The sequence below is a fragment of the Aphelocoma coerulescens genome, chromosome 6 (assembly GCF_041296385.1).
Source record: "Aphelocoma coerulescens isolate FSJ_1873_10779 chromosome 6, UR_Acoe_1.0, whole genome shotgun sequence".
In the NCBI taxonomy this organism is placed as follows: domain Eukaryota; kingdom Metazoa; phylum Chordata; class Aves; order Passeriformes; family Corvidae; genus Aphelocoma; species Aphelocoma coerulescens.
Window position 1 is genome coordinate 6277636 of NC_091020.1, and position 18063 is coordinate 6295698.

Here is an 18063-nt window from a genome sequence, read left to right on the forward strand (position 1 = left end):
GTCTGTGCTTCTGGGATGGATTTTCATAATGCTTAGAAACAATTTATTGCTACTGTCTTTTAAGCCTTTCTCCTCAATTAACCATATCAAGAAATTCTTTTCTTTGAGGCAGTAAGTCAGGAAGGCTTGCAAACAAGGCCCAGAAAATGAGGTTACTGAGGTTTTTTGCTTGGGTTTTGGTAGGGGTGTTAACAGCTGACTTGAGGGGAGGTTTGAAAAAGGAAAGGGCCAAATTCACCTATGCATTGCCCCCTCTGGATTACCAGAAAAACTCTGACTAGGGAATACAAAACAAAATCAGTTTGCTGTCCAGCAGTTCCCCAGGAAGTTACACTCTTTTGGGACACTAAACATCTCAACTTTAATTTACTCTGAACCAAATACCTAATGAAGACAGGTGACACTACAGCATTTTCAAGTTGCCTTTAGCAGGGTACATTTCATTTCAGCCTAAATCAGCTTCAGGTTCAGCTTCACGGCAGAACCTCAAGGGCAGTTTAGTTTAGTCAAACTTCAGAGAGTTTTAAGTGTCTCTCCAAAGTTCAGAAAGGTTGCTTTCATGCTTGAACCATTATAATAAATAACAGAATACAGATTACATAGTGACTAGTTTGTTAATAGTAATTCAGATAATAAAATACCCACTGCATCCTGCTCAAAGCAGCATTTATTAAAGATAGCATCAAGATAAGTCAATGCATAATGAAGCTTTTCATCCTACAAATATGTAAACAAGTTGACAGCAAGTTATTATTACAATATAAAAATTAAAGCTTACATTACATTTTTTTAAAGCTACTACCTTCAGTCCAAATGTATATTCTCTGGTTTGTAGCATTTAAAAATACAAGTTCTTGAAAAATGTTAAAGTATTGCCTTTGCACATACATTTTTGTAGAAAAAATAGTTAAAAATACCAACTTCCCATTAATAAAATCAACACCAAAAATAAAACACATTTTTGTCAGGAACAGCAATTAAATGTGTCCAGCATTTTCTCCACCATTCTGTTTTACCAAGTTATCTTCTATTTTAAAATTCATTACAGTTTGCAAAATGTATGTTGAATATTATGAGGTTACTTTCACATACCAAAGGAATTAGCAATATTGGCAATTACATTGTAATCAAAGTCCAGCCTAAGCTTATTTGCAGCTGAGGCCATCAATTTAATCCTCATCTGAAATTGGGTATTTTAACAAGCACAGTAGGCTCTTGCTAAGAAATCTTAGTCAGTTCAGATGTATTTTGGAAAGTCTTGAAACCTTGATATGATTTAAACAGAAACACATATTCTCTTTTAACGCGCTTTTAACCCCCAAGTCCTTGTCTAACTACATTAGCAGTCCTGTTGGTGGCAGTCAGTCAATTCTCAGGAAACACTTTGTTCAGAAGATGAGATAATTTGACATGAACTACATCTTACATTCCAAACCCAAAGAGAATGTTAAACATTGATTTTTAACATTTTTTTCAAGAAGTTTCCTGGAAAGAGCTAGACAGATGACTTCTGCAGTTACTAAGGCAAGAGAAGTTTGAAAATTCCCGGTAGCCAAAGTTTAAAAGATTGTAGTTTTTCAAAACCAAACTAAGCTAAATGTAACAAGGAGAGAGAACTACATATCACTGGGATGAAAGCTAATCATGCCATTGTGCCCTGACAAGCATCAGCTAACAATGAATAGTAAGAAGAAAAAAAACCAAAGATAATCCAGTGAATCAGTTTGAGGATGAATTCAAAGAGCAAAATCAGGCTGGCAACAAAATATTTTTATAGTTGTCTATTAGACTGAAGAAAATAGCTATGAGAACATTGAAGGTTTAATCATGTCAGTTATCTGAGAGAAAAGTACATTTCTATGCAAACTAGTGAATATGAATAATACTGCCAGCTTTCTTAATTCCATGCAAGGTCCAGAAAGAGGAGGATTTATTTAGCCTTTATCACTACTGAGTTAGCAAGTGAAGTCTGCCAGAAGTTACAGCCTCAGGTACATAGAGACACATAGAGCAACTTCCTGACAGGAGTGTGGTAGAGCCTAAAATACTTCAATGATCTCTAGCCTTGGAAATGTGTTAAAAACACAACCCCCACAACAGGATCTACATGAACCCGTAACAGGAGCTTTAATTCTGAGAAAAGGGCTTACCCTACTCCTTCATGCAGGATTCTGTTTGTAGAAAGATGATCATTTTTTTGCCATGCTTGCTGGTAAAACAAGCATGATTAGTTACAGCAAAATGTGTCAGTGAGTGTTAAACTGGACAGTAAAGATTCCATCCCAAGCCCAGGTTAGTCTGCTATTCAGAGCAGGGTAGGATGCAAATAGAAGAGCTTTGGGTTCCCTAGTGTCTTCCATACCTTAACACACAGACAAGCCTCAGGGAAACAGATGAGAAGCACAAACATTCTTGGGGCAGCAGTCCCACATCCCCAGGGAGGCTGCCTTTGTAATCACTCCCCGCCCACAGCTCCTTAGAAAAGCTGGATAACAAGGTGCAGTTTAGGTTAGGGGACAGGATTTTCCCACTGTACTCATTTGGGAGAGAGCAGCCTTCCTGTCTTCCGGTATCCAAGTGTCTTTCTGAGTAAAGGATTACAAGCTTTAGCCTTTTAATCACACACGGCCTGCTGGGACTTCTCACTAAAGCACTGAGGTTCCTCAGAGGTGCTGAAAGTGCTGCTGCATTTGAGCACAGCTTTGCCAAGGCCTTGCAAACACCTCCCACAGCCAGGGAGGAACAACACCAACACAGACCAGCTGCATTTGTACCCACAGAATTCAAACCCTGGCCTGAGTGTGCAGAAGACTACCCTGAATGCCAGTCTATGCCAGCAGACCATCGAGTGTCTACCAGAGCTGTAACAGAAAAAGAAATGCAGCAGGCCCAAGCCTCAGGAACACATTTAAAATCTGCAGTAAACTTGCAGATGACTGTCAATACCTGGGGGAAGGTCTAAGGACTGAAGTCAGAGATCCAAGGATAAGAGGAATCAGATGCCATTTTCTCTTCAAAGGAAGTAACACAGTCTGTCCCCAAAGATGAATAATAAAATACTATCTGCAAAAAGTGGGTGGTTTCTTCCTGAATCCACAGTAGAAATATAATCAGCCTAATTCTCAGAACTGCAGAAAATAGTACCAAAGGTACCTAAAAAGTAACTTTGACAAGTCACTGCCTTGAAAAACATTTCAAAATTAATCTCTGTGCAGATATGCCATGGGACTCTAGGTTATAAAATAACTGACTACATGAACTAGACTTTTAGAAGAAGCTATTTATATGCAAATATTTCAGTAATAACTTCAGCACTAAAAGAAAGTACTATGCAGACCATTTTAGAATCCACATATGATATGCAATATACACTCATACATGTTCTAAAGTACATACATATACACATATATTCGTTCTTAAAGCAATGTAGAGCAAAACCAAACCAGGACCTCACTAACCTATCCAACATGCCTTTATGGCAGCATGACTAACACACAGCTCATAGGCTGATCAGATCCCTGAGGCCTATCACTGGAATTGCTACAGGTTTTACTTACCACAATTTTAACCTAAATCTGACTTAAATCACGTTACATCTCTTTAGATGGAGGAAGACAGACACAAACACCATGAAACAACCTCACAAACAAAAAACACACACACAGACAAAACCCACATAGCTCTATAATACATAGAAAGGCACCTGATAGTATTGTTAGTAGCAAATATCTACAGCATCCTAAGTGTACTTAAGCAGTCAAGATAAATTTTAAAAAGATCATGAAATACAAGAATTGCTGGCATTCAAAATGTAACTCTAACCTATCAAGTCACTAAAATGACATGTGCAGTTGTAAATCATTAAGTGTGCAAAACTATACAGTTTTGCATAAAGTGCTCTATGTACCCCCAGTTTGCACCTATTAATATTACATAAATTTGTTAAGCTTGGCAATATGATGCAAGATGATGACATTAAGGATATATCCTACCTACCTCATCTTTCCTTTTTCTTTCCCACCATCATCCACTGTCCTTTTAACTGTACATTTAAAAATTACACAAAGGCCTTTTTCAGGAATTGTAGTTCAGAAAAATATTTCAAGTAAATCTATTTTTCCATGTAAACTTGGGGACACTATGGTTCCATTTTCACAAGCTCTAGATACTTACAGCTTCTGCTAATTCAATTGGAGTTGCAATTATTTCAGTCTGTTCAATACCCCTGGCAAAGGATTACTCATTTAACTCCCATTTAAGGAGTGATGAAATTTATGCTGTAACTTGTCCAGATTTAAATCTAAACAATAAGCAATTATAGAAAAACAGAGTAGTACTTTATCTGATCACTTAGGCTCACAAAACCAAGTCCTACCATATCTATTCATACAGACTCATTCTAGGAATTGTACACAGATCTTTAACACTTGAATTCAAGTTATTGTAGTACAGCAGTTTCTCTTGCAGGCATTGTGCAGTACACTTAGAAGTATACAACAGGTCTCTTCTTTACTCTGTATTTCAGTGATCCATATCGTATCTGAGGGGAAAAATAAAGTTATAACAGAGTTGAGTCCCACCAAGCAAAAATATGATTTACCTCCTGTAGTGGGTTGAACCTCAGCTGATGGACAGACTTTTAGACAAACCACAACACCTCCCCACTAATCCTATTTAGCAAATGTCTTTCAGTGTGCTTTGGACACCCCAGTTTCACTAAGAGAATCTACCTATGACTGAATAAGATAAAGTTTCAACAGAATTGGGCAAGAAGAGTAGGTATCATCTGTTTTCCTGGAATGACCCAAAAACTTTTATGAGACACCACAGAGATTTATCCTGAAGTATCTTTAAATTTTGTGATGCACACACATATACAGTGCATTGAACCCCAGCTAGGATCTTCTCTTTGTATATTACAAAGAGTCAGGCCATATGCCTGTGGGAACAAAAAATTCTGAATATTCTTTATTTTTTAAACAGCAGATGTTTAAGTGTGCACAACATGCAGACACTATTGCTATCAATATCCCTTTCAAGGTGAGCAGTTCCTGAAATTTGGGCTTGGTGGTGCCAGAATTAGCATTACAAGCACAGAGTCTATTTCATCCCCTCTCCCCTGTTCCTTGCTTAGTTCCTTTCATTCATGTATTTCCCCTAAACACTCCAACCTACAAAAGCTACAAACTTAGATATTGTTATCATATACTTCCTTCCCCATTTAGCATTCTACAACCCAGTTATTGTTGACAACTCCTCCAAGATTAAAAATAAACTTCTGCACTATGAAGTGTACACTGAAAAAACAAACTCAATTGACCAGGATTATACTTGCCTCTTTACGGCCTTTGATAGTTTTCACAGATTTCATACTCTGAGTTCTTCGAAGACCTCTCTGAGCAAACATTTCATCCTCTGAATGTGTCCCCTCCATCTCTTCATCTGTTTTGTCATCTCCAGGATTTTTTTCCAGTGGAGTTTTGTAACCTTTAAAAAAAAAATTATAAAAAGAAGTAGCTGTGATTTCTATGCTTCTAAGAAAGCCATGATTTTCATCTTTAACACACATGATTCATCCTTTTAAATTATGCACTCATTTCAAAACAGAAACATCTACTCTGGCAGGAATTTGGTACTTCTAATCCTACCACTTGGTTCCACAGGTATGTAATACAGTGACTCTTCAGTTGTCAAAACTGAAACCACAAGCGTGCTGCCATCTTCTGCTTTACACCGAACTGCAAAAACCTCAGCAGTCATCTCCAGAAGTACTTAAGATTTTTGGATACAATCCACATGAGAGGGAGGTTACACTTAGATAAACTTTTAAAGGTCCCTTCCAATCCAAACCATTCCATGACTCCGATTCATAGGATCTTTCATCATACTCTCATCCCTCTCCTGCATATTTAACACCAAAGCTCCTTTCAGACGGGTAACACACCGAAGTACTGTTAAGGGCTGTTAACATCCTGCAAAACCAGGACCAAGATTATTACCCAAGACTCTCACTAGAGGGCACAAACTGCTTAAAAACACCTTCCAAAAAGCTCCTTGGGGTCCAGCAGCTCCGAATCCCCATCATAGACCTATCACAAAGCTCTCAAATCCAGTCTGGTTTCTTGTTCCTTCCTCTGCCAAACTCTCCTTTTACCCCAGAACCTACAGGCTGTAACACTCAGGAACACCTCTTAGACTCCAAACCAAACTTTATTAATGACCTGTGTATATTTCATCTTAAGCCAATATTTTATTTAGGCTTAGTTAGTTTTTTTCCTCAATTTTTCTCCCTAGAAATTAGAATCACATCTATTCCACAGCTACTTGAGGCAGACATTCTGTCATTCTCTTCTGCCATTTTAGAGGCAACACGTCTCTGCTTCCAATACAGTTTCAATTCATCTTTTCCAATACAAAAAACTTCCATCACATCTGTTTCTCAGTTTCAGACTAGGGATGTTTGTAGTGACACCAATACTTCCTTATCTGTTGGTAACACCGGATGCATCAGCATCCCATCTGCCTTTTTCACAGCAAGTACATTGCCAGCTCAGCATCATCCTATGATCCATGTCCTACAACTAGGCCTTGTCAACCAATTTGCACAGAACTCCCAGCTCAGACCACAAAAAATAACATCCTGCTAAGCATAACAGATTATTGCTACACAGTGTTCCTGAATCTGTGTGTGCTTTTGGGGGTTTCTAAGTTCATAATGCTGAAGAAAATTCAAAGAAAACAGTAGAGCTATATGCTATATTTGAGTCCAGGAGCAGAAACAATTAAGTTCAACTAGCTGTAAGAAAGCTTTTTGACATCTGAGATTGAATCTTGCCATCAGTGATTATTTATATGAAGTAATTTTTTTAGGAATTAAATTTAGAGCATTTTCAAGCTATTTCAGATAGATAAGTAACGCTGTCCTACTGAGAAACAGCCCCAGCACAACAGCTGCAGTGACATCATCTCTAGTGCAGCTCTTCATGAATTCTTGGCTTTCTCTCCAGCCAGAAGCTCCAGTTCACACTTTCACACTGCCCTGCACAGGATACCTTCTGGGGAAGATGTGCAATTCAGCTTAGGGCCCTTCAGCTGGCCATCTATTCCTTGAAACATCATGGGCTACCACACAATTCATGGAATTCCTTGTACCCCACAAGCACTTCCCCTCCCCAAAAATGGAGGGATGAGAAGGAATGACAGGCTTAGGTGAAAAGAAATAGCCCAGATCTACTTCTTTTGTGGGAAGTATCAGCTCCTTTACATCACAGCCTCGCTATTTAAAAAGGTGCAGTTGCCAGACTTCCAGTAAAACCTTCCTTCAAGCATCACAAGCTCAAGAGCAAAGTGTTGATGACAATAACAATACATGTAATATAATAATGAAATAATAATATCTCTGAACAAAATCATATATTGGTCACCACACACCATCTTCTGAGTGTTGATGGGCATCAGTCCATTATGACAACTTGATTCCTTTCTTATTCCTATCAACATATACAATTTTACATTTTGATCTCTTACTACAGACCTAGTGAATTCATTTCTATTAATTTTCTCTTCTATTTACCAAGCTTCCATATATTTTCATGTTTAACTTTTTGTACATTTGTCACAGAAACACCACTTAATCACACAATTTTTGACTTCAAATTAAGCTTTACTTTGGTAATAAATTCTTATTGCCAATTGGCAAGGACAGGAATAATGAGTATAGCTTGATTACACAGAGTGGCTGTGAGAAGAAAGTAATTCAGGAAGGATTTCCTAACTGTCCAAATTTACTTTGCTCTCGTGTACTCTGTTTAAGTGTACTGGAATTCTTTGAGGCATTTTCCATTTAGAAATGGAGTAAGTGTATCTCTGCTCTTCCACTTTTGCTTTGGGTGAATTGTTCTAGCTAGGGAAAAAAAAAATAGATACATACCTGAAGATTCACTTGCAGAGGCTCTGGTTTTCTTTTTAGCTTCTGGCAATGTCTGATAAGGTCTCTGTCCAACAGGCTCATCTCCTTGTATAGTGGTCAAATCATGCATACTGAAACTTCTCAGTTTCTCAGTTATTGCACCTTGGCTCTGAAATACAACAACAATATCTTTGAAAACCAGGTAGATGTTTAACTTTGCTGCTCAGCTTAGGTTAAGATGTTTAAGCCCATGCTTCCTTGCTGCACAACAAAACACATTGAATGCATGTTCAATTTACACATGCAGTTGCTTTACATTTGCTTTAGATACTGCTTTTACCCAAGCTTAACTGTGGATTGCTCCCAGGTGACAAAGTTACACAAACTACAGCTTAATTACAAATGATGCATTTCACTCCTTCAATCTGAGCAAATAAAGGCTTCTTGGGTGAGGGCAAGTATTTAAAAGAAACACACATCAGAAATGTTCCATTCACTTCAAACATGGCAGTTCAAGGTAGCATGACACCGAGTGTAACACTCCCACTTTAAAGAGTATGGTTGAAGATAGTTTTCTGCTGGTTTATATTTTACCCTCCACAAATGTGAATCCGTGTAAGGAGAAAAGTGTTAAAAATGCACTCTGTAACATTAACTCAAATAACTGAGAAACTGGCAGCACTACAAAAGCAACTCTAGCTGACAGAAACTTGCAACCACAAACCAAAGAGGTCCTGCCTGGACTCCAGGATAGCAGGTCCTCTTACCAGTATAGCTTTACTGACATAATACCAACCCAAAATCTAATGCTACACAGGAGAATAGTTAATCACATATGAACATGAGTATTCCTCCTCCAACTGTCTTCACATCTTTTCTATATGGAACCTATGGAAACTTCCCTGTTGGAAAGAAAGGTCATCCAGCAGTTCTTCCATCTTACATCAGATAATGTTATTATTAAAGCATTAAAGATTAATTTATTGCATAGCCAACTAAATGAATAAGACCATGAGAACAAGTACTCAAAGTCATGTTAAAATAACATTTGATTCTTCCCTCTCTGGCATAAGGCAAAAAATAACCATTTCAAGGAAAGGTTGACAAGCTTGTGCATGAATCCCGCTTCAAGGAAGTGTTAAAAATTTTGTTTCATTCTTTCAAATGAAGCTTTTAAGTAAAATTCTGCATTTGAGCAGTCTGCTAGCTAGCAGGAGCAGAACCCTGGGTACAATTCCATACACGTTTCTCTGCAACGGCAGCAGCAGAAGGCAGTTCTGGCACCACTGGCCACAGCCATTTGTTCCCACTCTCATGACAACAACTGTTTGCATGTGGTAGACCAGCACACTGAATTATTCCACGTTAAAAATAGCCATGTAAAGTGAAGAGACAGTGGAATTAAAGCTCCCTAGGTCTGCATGGATACCAAAAGGCAGGGGGAAAAGTGGCTGGAACCTGATACTCATTTTCTAATGACTAGTCATTAGTACAGCATATAAAATTAAGGCAGTGGACAGTGTGTTACTCAAGCATGACAAACCCATTATCATTCTTACCCCACCATTCATACATTGTCACCAAACAATAACAAAGAAAAGGTTTCTTATGAGAGAAGTAGATGCCTTAACTTTTCTATCTCTTCCTACATACTTGTAGGATGACTCACAGTTCTCAAAATTTACGTACACCTTGCCTTTGAGTTAAAATGCATTATGGACACTGTATAGTGCCTGTATTAAAGATTATAGAAATCCTGAAGTCAAATTTGTTCCCCAAAATGGTTTATTTAAGGCAGGTCTCCTAAGATTCCTCCTAAGGCAGGAAAAATCCTGCCCTTCCACTACTTCACTTCTTGAACGGAAAAGCATTTCAAGTAAAGTGCATCAGGAACCAGCTATGCCTGAGAACTTTATCAACTGCTAGGACATGGAAAAGAGAACTGGAGAAAGAGCTGCTTCTTTTGGCAAGTAACAGCTTACAGTATCTGCTATAACATACAAGACTGTTCATTAGTCTGTGTCCAATGCTTGAAGAGGTTGAACAGGACTCAAGTCTCAGCCACTGAACACCGATGAATGTGTAAAATGGACCTAGCTGGTTCTCAGCAGAATGCACACAAATTCAGCACAACTCCACTCACCAAGTGTGAACAGAATTTACTTGAAATAGTGACAGAAGGTGGTTTTGGGCAGCAGAAGTATAGAAAGACACACTTGTGTAATAGTTGCCCAGCGAACTCATTCATCATGTGATATACTACAAAAAGACATTTGGAAACTGTACAGGATAATACAATTAAGATTATAACAACTAACATACTAAGAATTCACATTACAAGCCTGTATTTCTTATTCCACTGTAGATAGAGGACTAGATCCAAGCTGGAAACATTCAGCCCTATTTTCCAGGGCAGCTTTTGGATACAGAATTTTGTTTTTCAAAGGGGAAAAAAAGTCAAGTATGTGCCATAAAATAACATTGTGCCCTTAACCAAACTGCATGGTTGAGCTGGAGCTCCTGTGGAGCACTGCCTCATTCAGGGAGGACGTAAGGGATTTATACAATGGGCCCTTCATTCCAGAACTACTTGCCAAGATGGAAAGTTTTACTCAAGTTACACACAGAAAACACTGAGAAGTTTGAAAGGATATATACACAACTAAAAGATGCAGCACACATGCTTGAGAGTCAGAGAAGGAATGGGGGTTGCACAGCCACTGCTGTGCTGGGTAGTCCCCATCACACATTGTACTACTCCTATGCAGGTACTCCCTACAGTGCCCCCAGTCTCCATCCCACCCCAGGAAGATCCAGTCTAGCCAAATCAAGATTGATTTCTACTTCAACTCCACTGCATAGACTGAAGGACAAATTTCAAGGTGTTCTGTGTGGCTGTGCATATCACTGTGCTCACACTGCATTTAAGACTTAAGAAGATTCTTTCACCCCCATGCCCAAAAGCAGCAGTTAATTGCTTTCTGCTGAAACAAAGCATTCTGTGAGGATCTGGATTACTATCAGCTCAGGATGAAAGTCTGGCTGAAAAATATTAAATTCCTTCCTACTGCAGGAAATGTGAGATTAAATACCCTCTACTGCAGGAAACGTGAGAGTAACATTCACATTTAGAATAATAATGCTTTAAGAGCTTTGATATTTTGTTTGAAAGGTCAGAGAGTTACATCTTGAAAGGAACATGTTTGCCCTAAAAACTGAAGGCAGAGCAATCAAATTGTAGGTGGAGCTGAAGGGGATCTCCTGCTTCCACTCCCATGGCATGGACATGGCAGCAGCCATCACCTCTCCCCAGATATACACACCCCAAGATGCTGCTCACGAGAAGATGGCAGTGCAGGCACCACTGGTGGCCCCTTATGTCAACAGTTCCTACCAGTAACTGCATCCAGCCCAGAGGCTGGTAACTAAGTTATAGCACAAAAGATTGAGATACATACGTTTACAATTACAATGCCAGGGAAAAGAAATTAATCACACAAGACCTTCAGCACTAAAATTTCTATGTAAGCAAACACTGAAGAGAGATGAGCTGTGAAGTCTGTGTTGTCTTTAACAAAATCCAAGTCTTAAAGAATGATTTTGCTTCATTATTCAATAGTATTCCCTAAAACATACTAAACTTTTTCAGAGTCCACATTCATTAGCAGTGACCAATGTGAAAAACCAATTAAAGTTGCAATATGTTTCTAAATAATTTTTTAAAATAAATATAGCATATTTAAGGGTATCCTTTCAAGACTACTCAGCCTCTAGTAAGCTATTAGTATGCAGTCTCATCAGCTGACCCTCATATATGAAATGCCATTTTCTATTCTGTTATTGAGCATGTACTTTTATAGTCTATATGCTTAACCCAGGGACGTTGCTGCAAACAAACACCCCGCTGTCTGCCTCAGGGACTCTGTTGTTTAAATTGGACTTGCACCCCTCAGTGGCCAGGATCTTTGACTGGAGCTGTCTGCCTTCCTTGGACAAGTTCTCAATGGACTCTGCAGCGTGCAGCACCCACATTCTCAGCTGTTCTCTCCCTGACCCAATCCAAGCTGACAGCGAATGACTTCTGTTCCCTCTCAACCTGCAGAGGGACTGCTGCCCCGTGAATGACCTCTGCAGCATGCCAGGCAGTCCCGGCAGGGAGGAGGATGAAAGCAGTATTGCTCCCCACAGTGGTACTGGCTGTGTGCCACAGCTGGCTGCGAGATACCTCCTTCCTCTGCCATGCCCTGAGTGGGGAGAAGGGGAAGTCTGAGCAAGGCCAGGAGAATAATACTCAACCAACAAAAAGGCAGCAGATTCAGGATGACTAGAAGGCATTCAGAAAACACAGCCCTCAAAACGTATTATCACCACCACTTTACAAATTAACACTATTTGTGTGACCTCATAAAGAGGGACAGAGTATTTCACAGCTTAATTAGCAGCCACCTTGCTCGTGGTGATAAAGACACCAGTTTTCACTAGTAGCTCAAGAAATCAGAATTCATGGGTTGGCAGAAATTGAAACATACAGGTAACCATCATCTCAGAAGACCTGAAAAGCTGATGCATCAAAGTATGAGATGCATCAGTGGAACTGAAATGTTGTGGATATAATTTCCCCAAATCCATAAACTGCTGAGCTATTGAGGCATCTTGTTGCTGATTCTTTTACTAATAAAAATTTCCTTCAGTATATAAAAATTCAGTACAGACTATCTTTCATCTCTAAGCCTCCTGAAATCAGGATTTGTTTTCTGACACGCTAATTTGACATAATTTATTTTACTAATGTAAGCCATTTAGCAGGTTTTGAAACACTACATTTTAAATGAACAGTGGCTAACTAGTATCAGCTAAAAATATCATTATGAGAATGTAAACTATAAGCCACTACTGCTGCCAAATATATTTCAATTTAACTACAGGGGAGCAGATTTAAATCTATGTCAAATTTCAGTAGACTGACCTGGCTGGCTGCTCCAACCTCCCTAACAGAGCCAACTAGCCTTTTAATGGTAATCCCCTATTCCTTTGACAACCCTTGGAGAAAATCACTCTTTCCCACATTTGATCTTCAAAATATTTCAGCAAGTTTCCAAGCAATTTTACCACCCTCCTAAAGTCAGCATAAGCAGTTTGCTTGGACACTTCAGTGTCTTTTGACATAGGTTAAATCTCACACACATGTTTAGCCTCTCCCCCTCTCCTAATTTGAGATCTGCTACGTCAGAATAAGATGTGTGCTCTATTTAAAAAAAGGGTAAAAAAAGAATAGTAATTAAAGTCTGTCCTCTTTCCCATCAAGAAAGATACCACTGCTACAATTCCATTCCCGAAATCCTATAGCATGCTCCACCAGCTCTTGCTGAAGGGATAATCTTTTCACCTGCTGGAGGCAGCAGTCAGCTCTTGAAAAACAGGAAACAAAATCAAGAACACGTGCATTGTGACCATTTGCTTGCATGGAGCAGGCACACTCAGCTTTTTGGAATGACAAGCACAAGAGGCTTAACATGCCAAAATAAAGGATTTTTTTTCAGTGAGTCTCCTCTTTCATACTGTTTAAAAATCATGTCTATTCTAGGTCTTTGATATTGTGATGGTGTTTTGCCCAAGCATCTGATCTGCACTGAACTAATTCTGTACAAATATTCATGAGTATGTTTAATAAGTTTTAACAAATAGAGCAGGCATCTTGCCAGTCACAGCTGAATAGCAATGAAATCTAAACACAGACATTTCAGAAAAAGGTATTATTTCAGAAGAAAATGAGAGGAGATATTGGTGTTACTTCTTTTACAATATTTCTGTAACACCCTAAAAATTAACAAGGAAATATCCAACCATAGCCAAACATGAGGAACACACACAAAGCACAAGTATCCTTACAGGTGCACATTGTAATAAATTCGTAATGCAAAGAATTTGTATTTTAGCATTTAGCACTTAAACTTTTTCCCAGTAGAGCACTTTGGGTGTTGGTTTGTTGGGTTTGTTTGATTTGTTTAAATTACCTATTTTTACTCCGGATACTTTTATTCCTTTGGAGGTGCACTCTGTTGCATTCTAAATTATTTCATGTCTCAAGGCAGTACTAAGAATTTGAATAACAAAAAAAAAACCCCACAGTGATCAAATTTAATCACTTTCTCAGTATTTTAGGCTCATTAGGACCATATTTTAAATAAAAAAGTTATACTGCTACCACCCACATGTATCTTTAAAAAGAGAGGAAAATGAACAAACAAGATATGCATGACTACTTTTTGAAAGCTTTTTGAGGTAGCGTGTGAAAATGTAGTTTTTAGGAATGTCTTTGATTTACAACACAGGAAGCTCATATAGAAGCCCAGACATTTAAGCTAAATGCCAGCTGTACACACTCAGCTTTGACAGCTCGGGGTCTCAACACTGTTTTCTGTTATCTAGTGACAGTGTTCAGGTTTTCAGTGCTGTTACTATGAGCACAGTGGTTCCATTTATTCCCAGGAAGAAATTAATCCTGATTGCCTTAAAACTGGGATTTCACTTGGACATACACCTTTTTCTCTCCCTACTTTTTTTTGTGTTTTGGTTTTAAATTACTGTTAGGTAGGATACACCTTGTCTGAAGTATATTCCTTTCAGTGGTGCACAAATTGCTTAGAATCTTACATACAAGCTTGTATTTTGTCTTCCTAGACCCAGAGCCCTCTGAAATACAACTGAAGGTGATGAGTTTTTGTAGGAAGGTAAACTGGGGAAAACAACAGATTACTTCATAGTTTAATGGAAAATAGATGACACAGCAAGTGTATGCTAAACACCAATAGGCAGGCTTATGCTTAGTATATTAATTTAATAATTCACTCAACAAATTGCAAACCAGTTAATTGTGTCAAGATAACTTTTACCCATGGTAGTAGTCTTTCATGCCTTAATTAATATGTGGCATTACCTCAGGTTGATTGGAGAAAAACAGCAGAAAAGCGAGAAATCCTTTTAAAAGTTTGTTTACCAACAAGAAAGCACAACAGAGACAGAAAAGAAACAATGGTCATTTTTACCAAAAGCCTGCACAGAAAACTATGTGGTACCTTCTGAATTAGAGTAAACTGATCCCCATCATCCAAGAAATAACTACAAGCCATCTTCAACCAACCAACCAACATGGTATGAGGAGGAGAGGGCTGCAAGCCTTTAATGGTGTCCCAGGTTTTCAATACACTTGCAGAATTTATCTTTTTATTTAAGAATGCTAAATCCTCAGTACAATTACACTGTTCTACATCAAGCTCAAAAGCAATTAATGCAAGCAGAAAGTTACCTTTACAGCTGCTGTCACTGCAGCAGTTGCTGCCAAATTCAACCCTTGCCTTCCAAAATTCACCATGGTCTCATAGCCTCTTTCTTTGGCTTGGACGATGTACTCATCAATCTCCTAAAAGCCAAACATATTTAAAGTTTAGAAGGCTGTTCATAACAGAGCAGTGTTGCCCCACAGTATTATTTTTCCATCAATAAAGGAAGACAGAAGAAGTATTTAAGAAAATATTTAATGGGATACTTACTGCTTTTATATACAGATGTTTTGTTCATTACAACTCTCATTTAAGAAAAGGATTATATGTGGTCAAACAAGAAGATAAAGATAAGAAGATAGATCACTTTTGTACAGCTCAGAAACATTGCAACAAATTCCTTACAGAGAATAAGTTTAACTTATTGGACAGAAGTTTTTCAAGGAATAACATGCATTTCTAGAAATAACATCAATGAACATGAAGAAGTCAGTGAGCTCCCTAGAAAGGTAGAGCTGCCTTACAAAGAACTTCTGAAGCCACAGCTTTGACAGAGTTAAGTACCAAGGACAGTACAGTCATGACATTCATCTCCAGCTCAGGTAAATGCCTGGAGCTGAAGATAAAGTCAGCAAAGTACTTCCCACCAGTTCACAGACTACAGGGAAGTTTCCCTTTAGCTTACAAAGTTGCAAATTGTTTATAGCTCAACCTTCAGAAGGTCAAGATGACTGTTTCCATCAGTGGCAATCTTGTCAGCTACCTGCTTTGCTTAATAAAGGCCAAGCCTAGCACTGACCTTTAGGAATGCTGTTTTCTGCAGTGTGAGGCTAGTCGCTCTTTGCACACATCCAAACAGGATGCTGAAAAAGAGCTAAGCAGAACTGTGTCCCTGTCATACTTTGACTAAAGCTAACCATCCTCTAGCTATTTTTATGTTTGGGTATTTACTGTTGCAGACTGGTCTACCCTTGAAACTCGGTAACAAGTCTCTCATCTTGTCAGTTTGCAAACCAAAAAAGTCATTGATGTCAATCATCCTGAGAAGTGTCATTACTAGTTTATGCTAGAAAAAAACGTTAACGTAAATAGCTTTTAGTAAAGCTGTGTTCATACTTCTGTGCAGAGAGTACTGCACATGTGCTCGCAGCAGAAAGTCAAGCTGCATCACTTCCACTCAACTGGGCTCCTCAGAGTGCATCAAGAAGAGGGATGAGCAGGGAACACCAAGATCTCGTGTCAATAGGAAGCAGGACCTTGTCTGCTCAGGCAAGTTACACAGAAGCACAGACAGGGACAGTCATATGCACTTGCTTCTGCCAGTCCAAATTCATGCTGCCTGGCAAGCCAGTAACACACTGCTGTGCTTTTATAGTGTATCTAGCAACAGCTTTTATTTCAGCATATGGTGTTTCCACATTAGGCATTAAAAATCTGAGAAGTTATTTCTTACCCTTTCTTTAGAAGAAAGCAGTGGGTGGAGGAATTTTCTGTAGATTAAGCTTGCCCCTCTAGTATACGGGGAAAGGAGCCAGATAACAAAAGCTATCTTCAGTTCATAGTACAGTGGAAACCTACAGACAAGTTAAAGGTTGCACAAAATCAACAACTGCAGTAAGAAAATGCATAGTAATTAATCATTATGAAGAGATTATTTCAAAAACCACAATTATATTAGCATATAAGATTCTTCAAATACAAGAAGTTACATTAGACAAAAATTAAATGAATTATGGATTTATGGACTATTGTAATTTAAGAAATGAAAACAGTTAATATACTTGCTTTGCATTATACATTCCTGCACAGAGAAATTCTAGGCCATCCTTTTAAGAGTTCCATTCCCCTACTCAGTTTCTACAGTGAAGCTGGAAATGTTGTAGTCCCTATTTCAAGTGACAGTGTACAGCAAACTTGAAAACAGATGCTGTTCATCCATGCACCAAGATATTTTCCTGTAAAAAGGGCTATCAATGAGCACAACTTCCTTATACAAAAGAAATCATTACAAATCAAAACAAATATAGTTTCCTCTAGAGTTCATAAAAAGCAAGCTCTTACCAAGAGACTGTTAGGTCAGTTATCGTTTCAGTAACTGTATAAAGAGCAAACACAATCCAATACATCATCCAGCGAACCTGAAAATTAAAACACCATCTCCAGTAAGAGTTTTGTTTTCACCTTTACACATAATACAAACTGTACAGTGTATACTATTCAGAGTTGTCAAAGCAAGATATTCATCAGTATCTCAGTCTTCATAAACCAGGTTTCAGGTGAAATGATGTGAAGGGCCTGAAAGAATTCTGCTCATAAGTAGAACTGGTGGCAGCTGCAACAAGCTAAGTGAAATGGCTGGGTCACCAGGGTCACAATCTCACCTAGGCTGGTTTCCAGATTCGACTCTGTCTCTACAAAGCTTTAGTGATATGAAAAATAAACAGTGCAAAGAGTTGGTAGATTATCCCAAGCATGAAGAGCAACTCCCACCATAACACCAAAGGCTATTTCATTCTCTTCCACACTCAACCGTATGTTCATACCACACACTTGAAAATCAGCATTAGTGAAGCAGCCCTTGCTCTCATTTCACAGTATGTGTTATTCAGCTTTACACTGCCATTAAGTTCCATGTGTGTGATTAATGGTATGGTATTAACACTGAGGCAACAAAAAAAGCATTTTCAAGCTGATTTTATTTCTGTTTACATACCAAGAACTACGAAATTCTTGTTAATAAAAAAGCTCATGTCAATGCTTCAGGGGTTTACAGGTATATACTTTTTTTTTGTTTAAGGTTTACACTATATATCATTGCTATGAAATCAGACAGTGCTCTTAAAATAGTAGAGTTTGTTTTATAACAGTCAATGG

General features: G+C 38.4%; 1 protein-coding gene across 4 annotated transcripts in view; it reads right to left on the reverse strand.

Moving 5' to 3' along the window:
• Nucleotides 1-649: 649 nt before the first annotated feature.
• Nucleotides 650-18063, reverse strand: part of REEP3 (receptor accessory protein 3) — a 53069-nt gene continuing 35655 nt past the window's right edge. For all 4 annotated transcript variants that reach the window (XM_069019068.1, XM_069019070.1, XM_069019069.1 and 1 more), the window contains 6 exons: nucleotides 17251-17327; nucleotides 16643-16763; nucleotides 15216-15329; nucleotides 7931-8078; nucleotides 5336-5487; nucleotides 650-4540 (listed from right to left, as the gene is read on the reverse strand). In XM_069019068.1, coding sequence (XP_068875169.1) covers nucleotides 4484-4540; nucleotides 5336-5487; nucleotides 7931-8078; nucleotides 15216-15329; nucleotides 16643-16763; nucleotides 17251-17327 — 669 coding nt within the window. In that variant the 3' untranslated portion in view covers nucleotides 650-4483. The remainder of the gene's footprint in view (nucleotides 4541-5335; nucleotides 5488-7930; nucleotides 8079-15215; nucleotides 15330-16642; nucleotides 16764-17250; nucleotides 17328-18063) is intronic.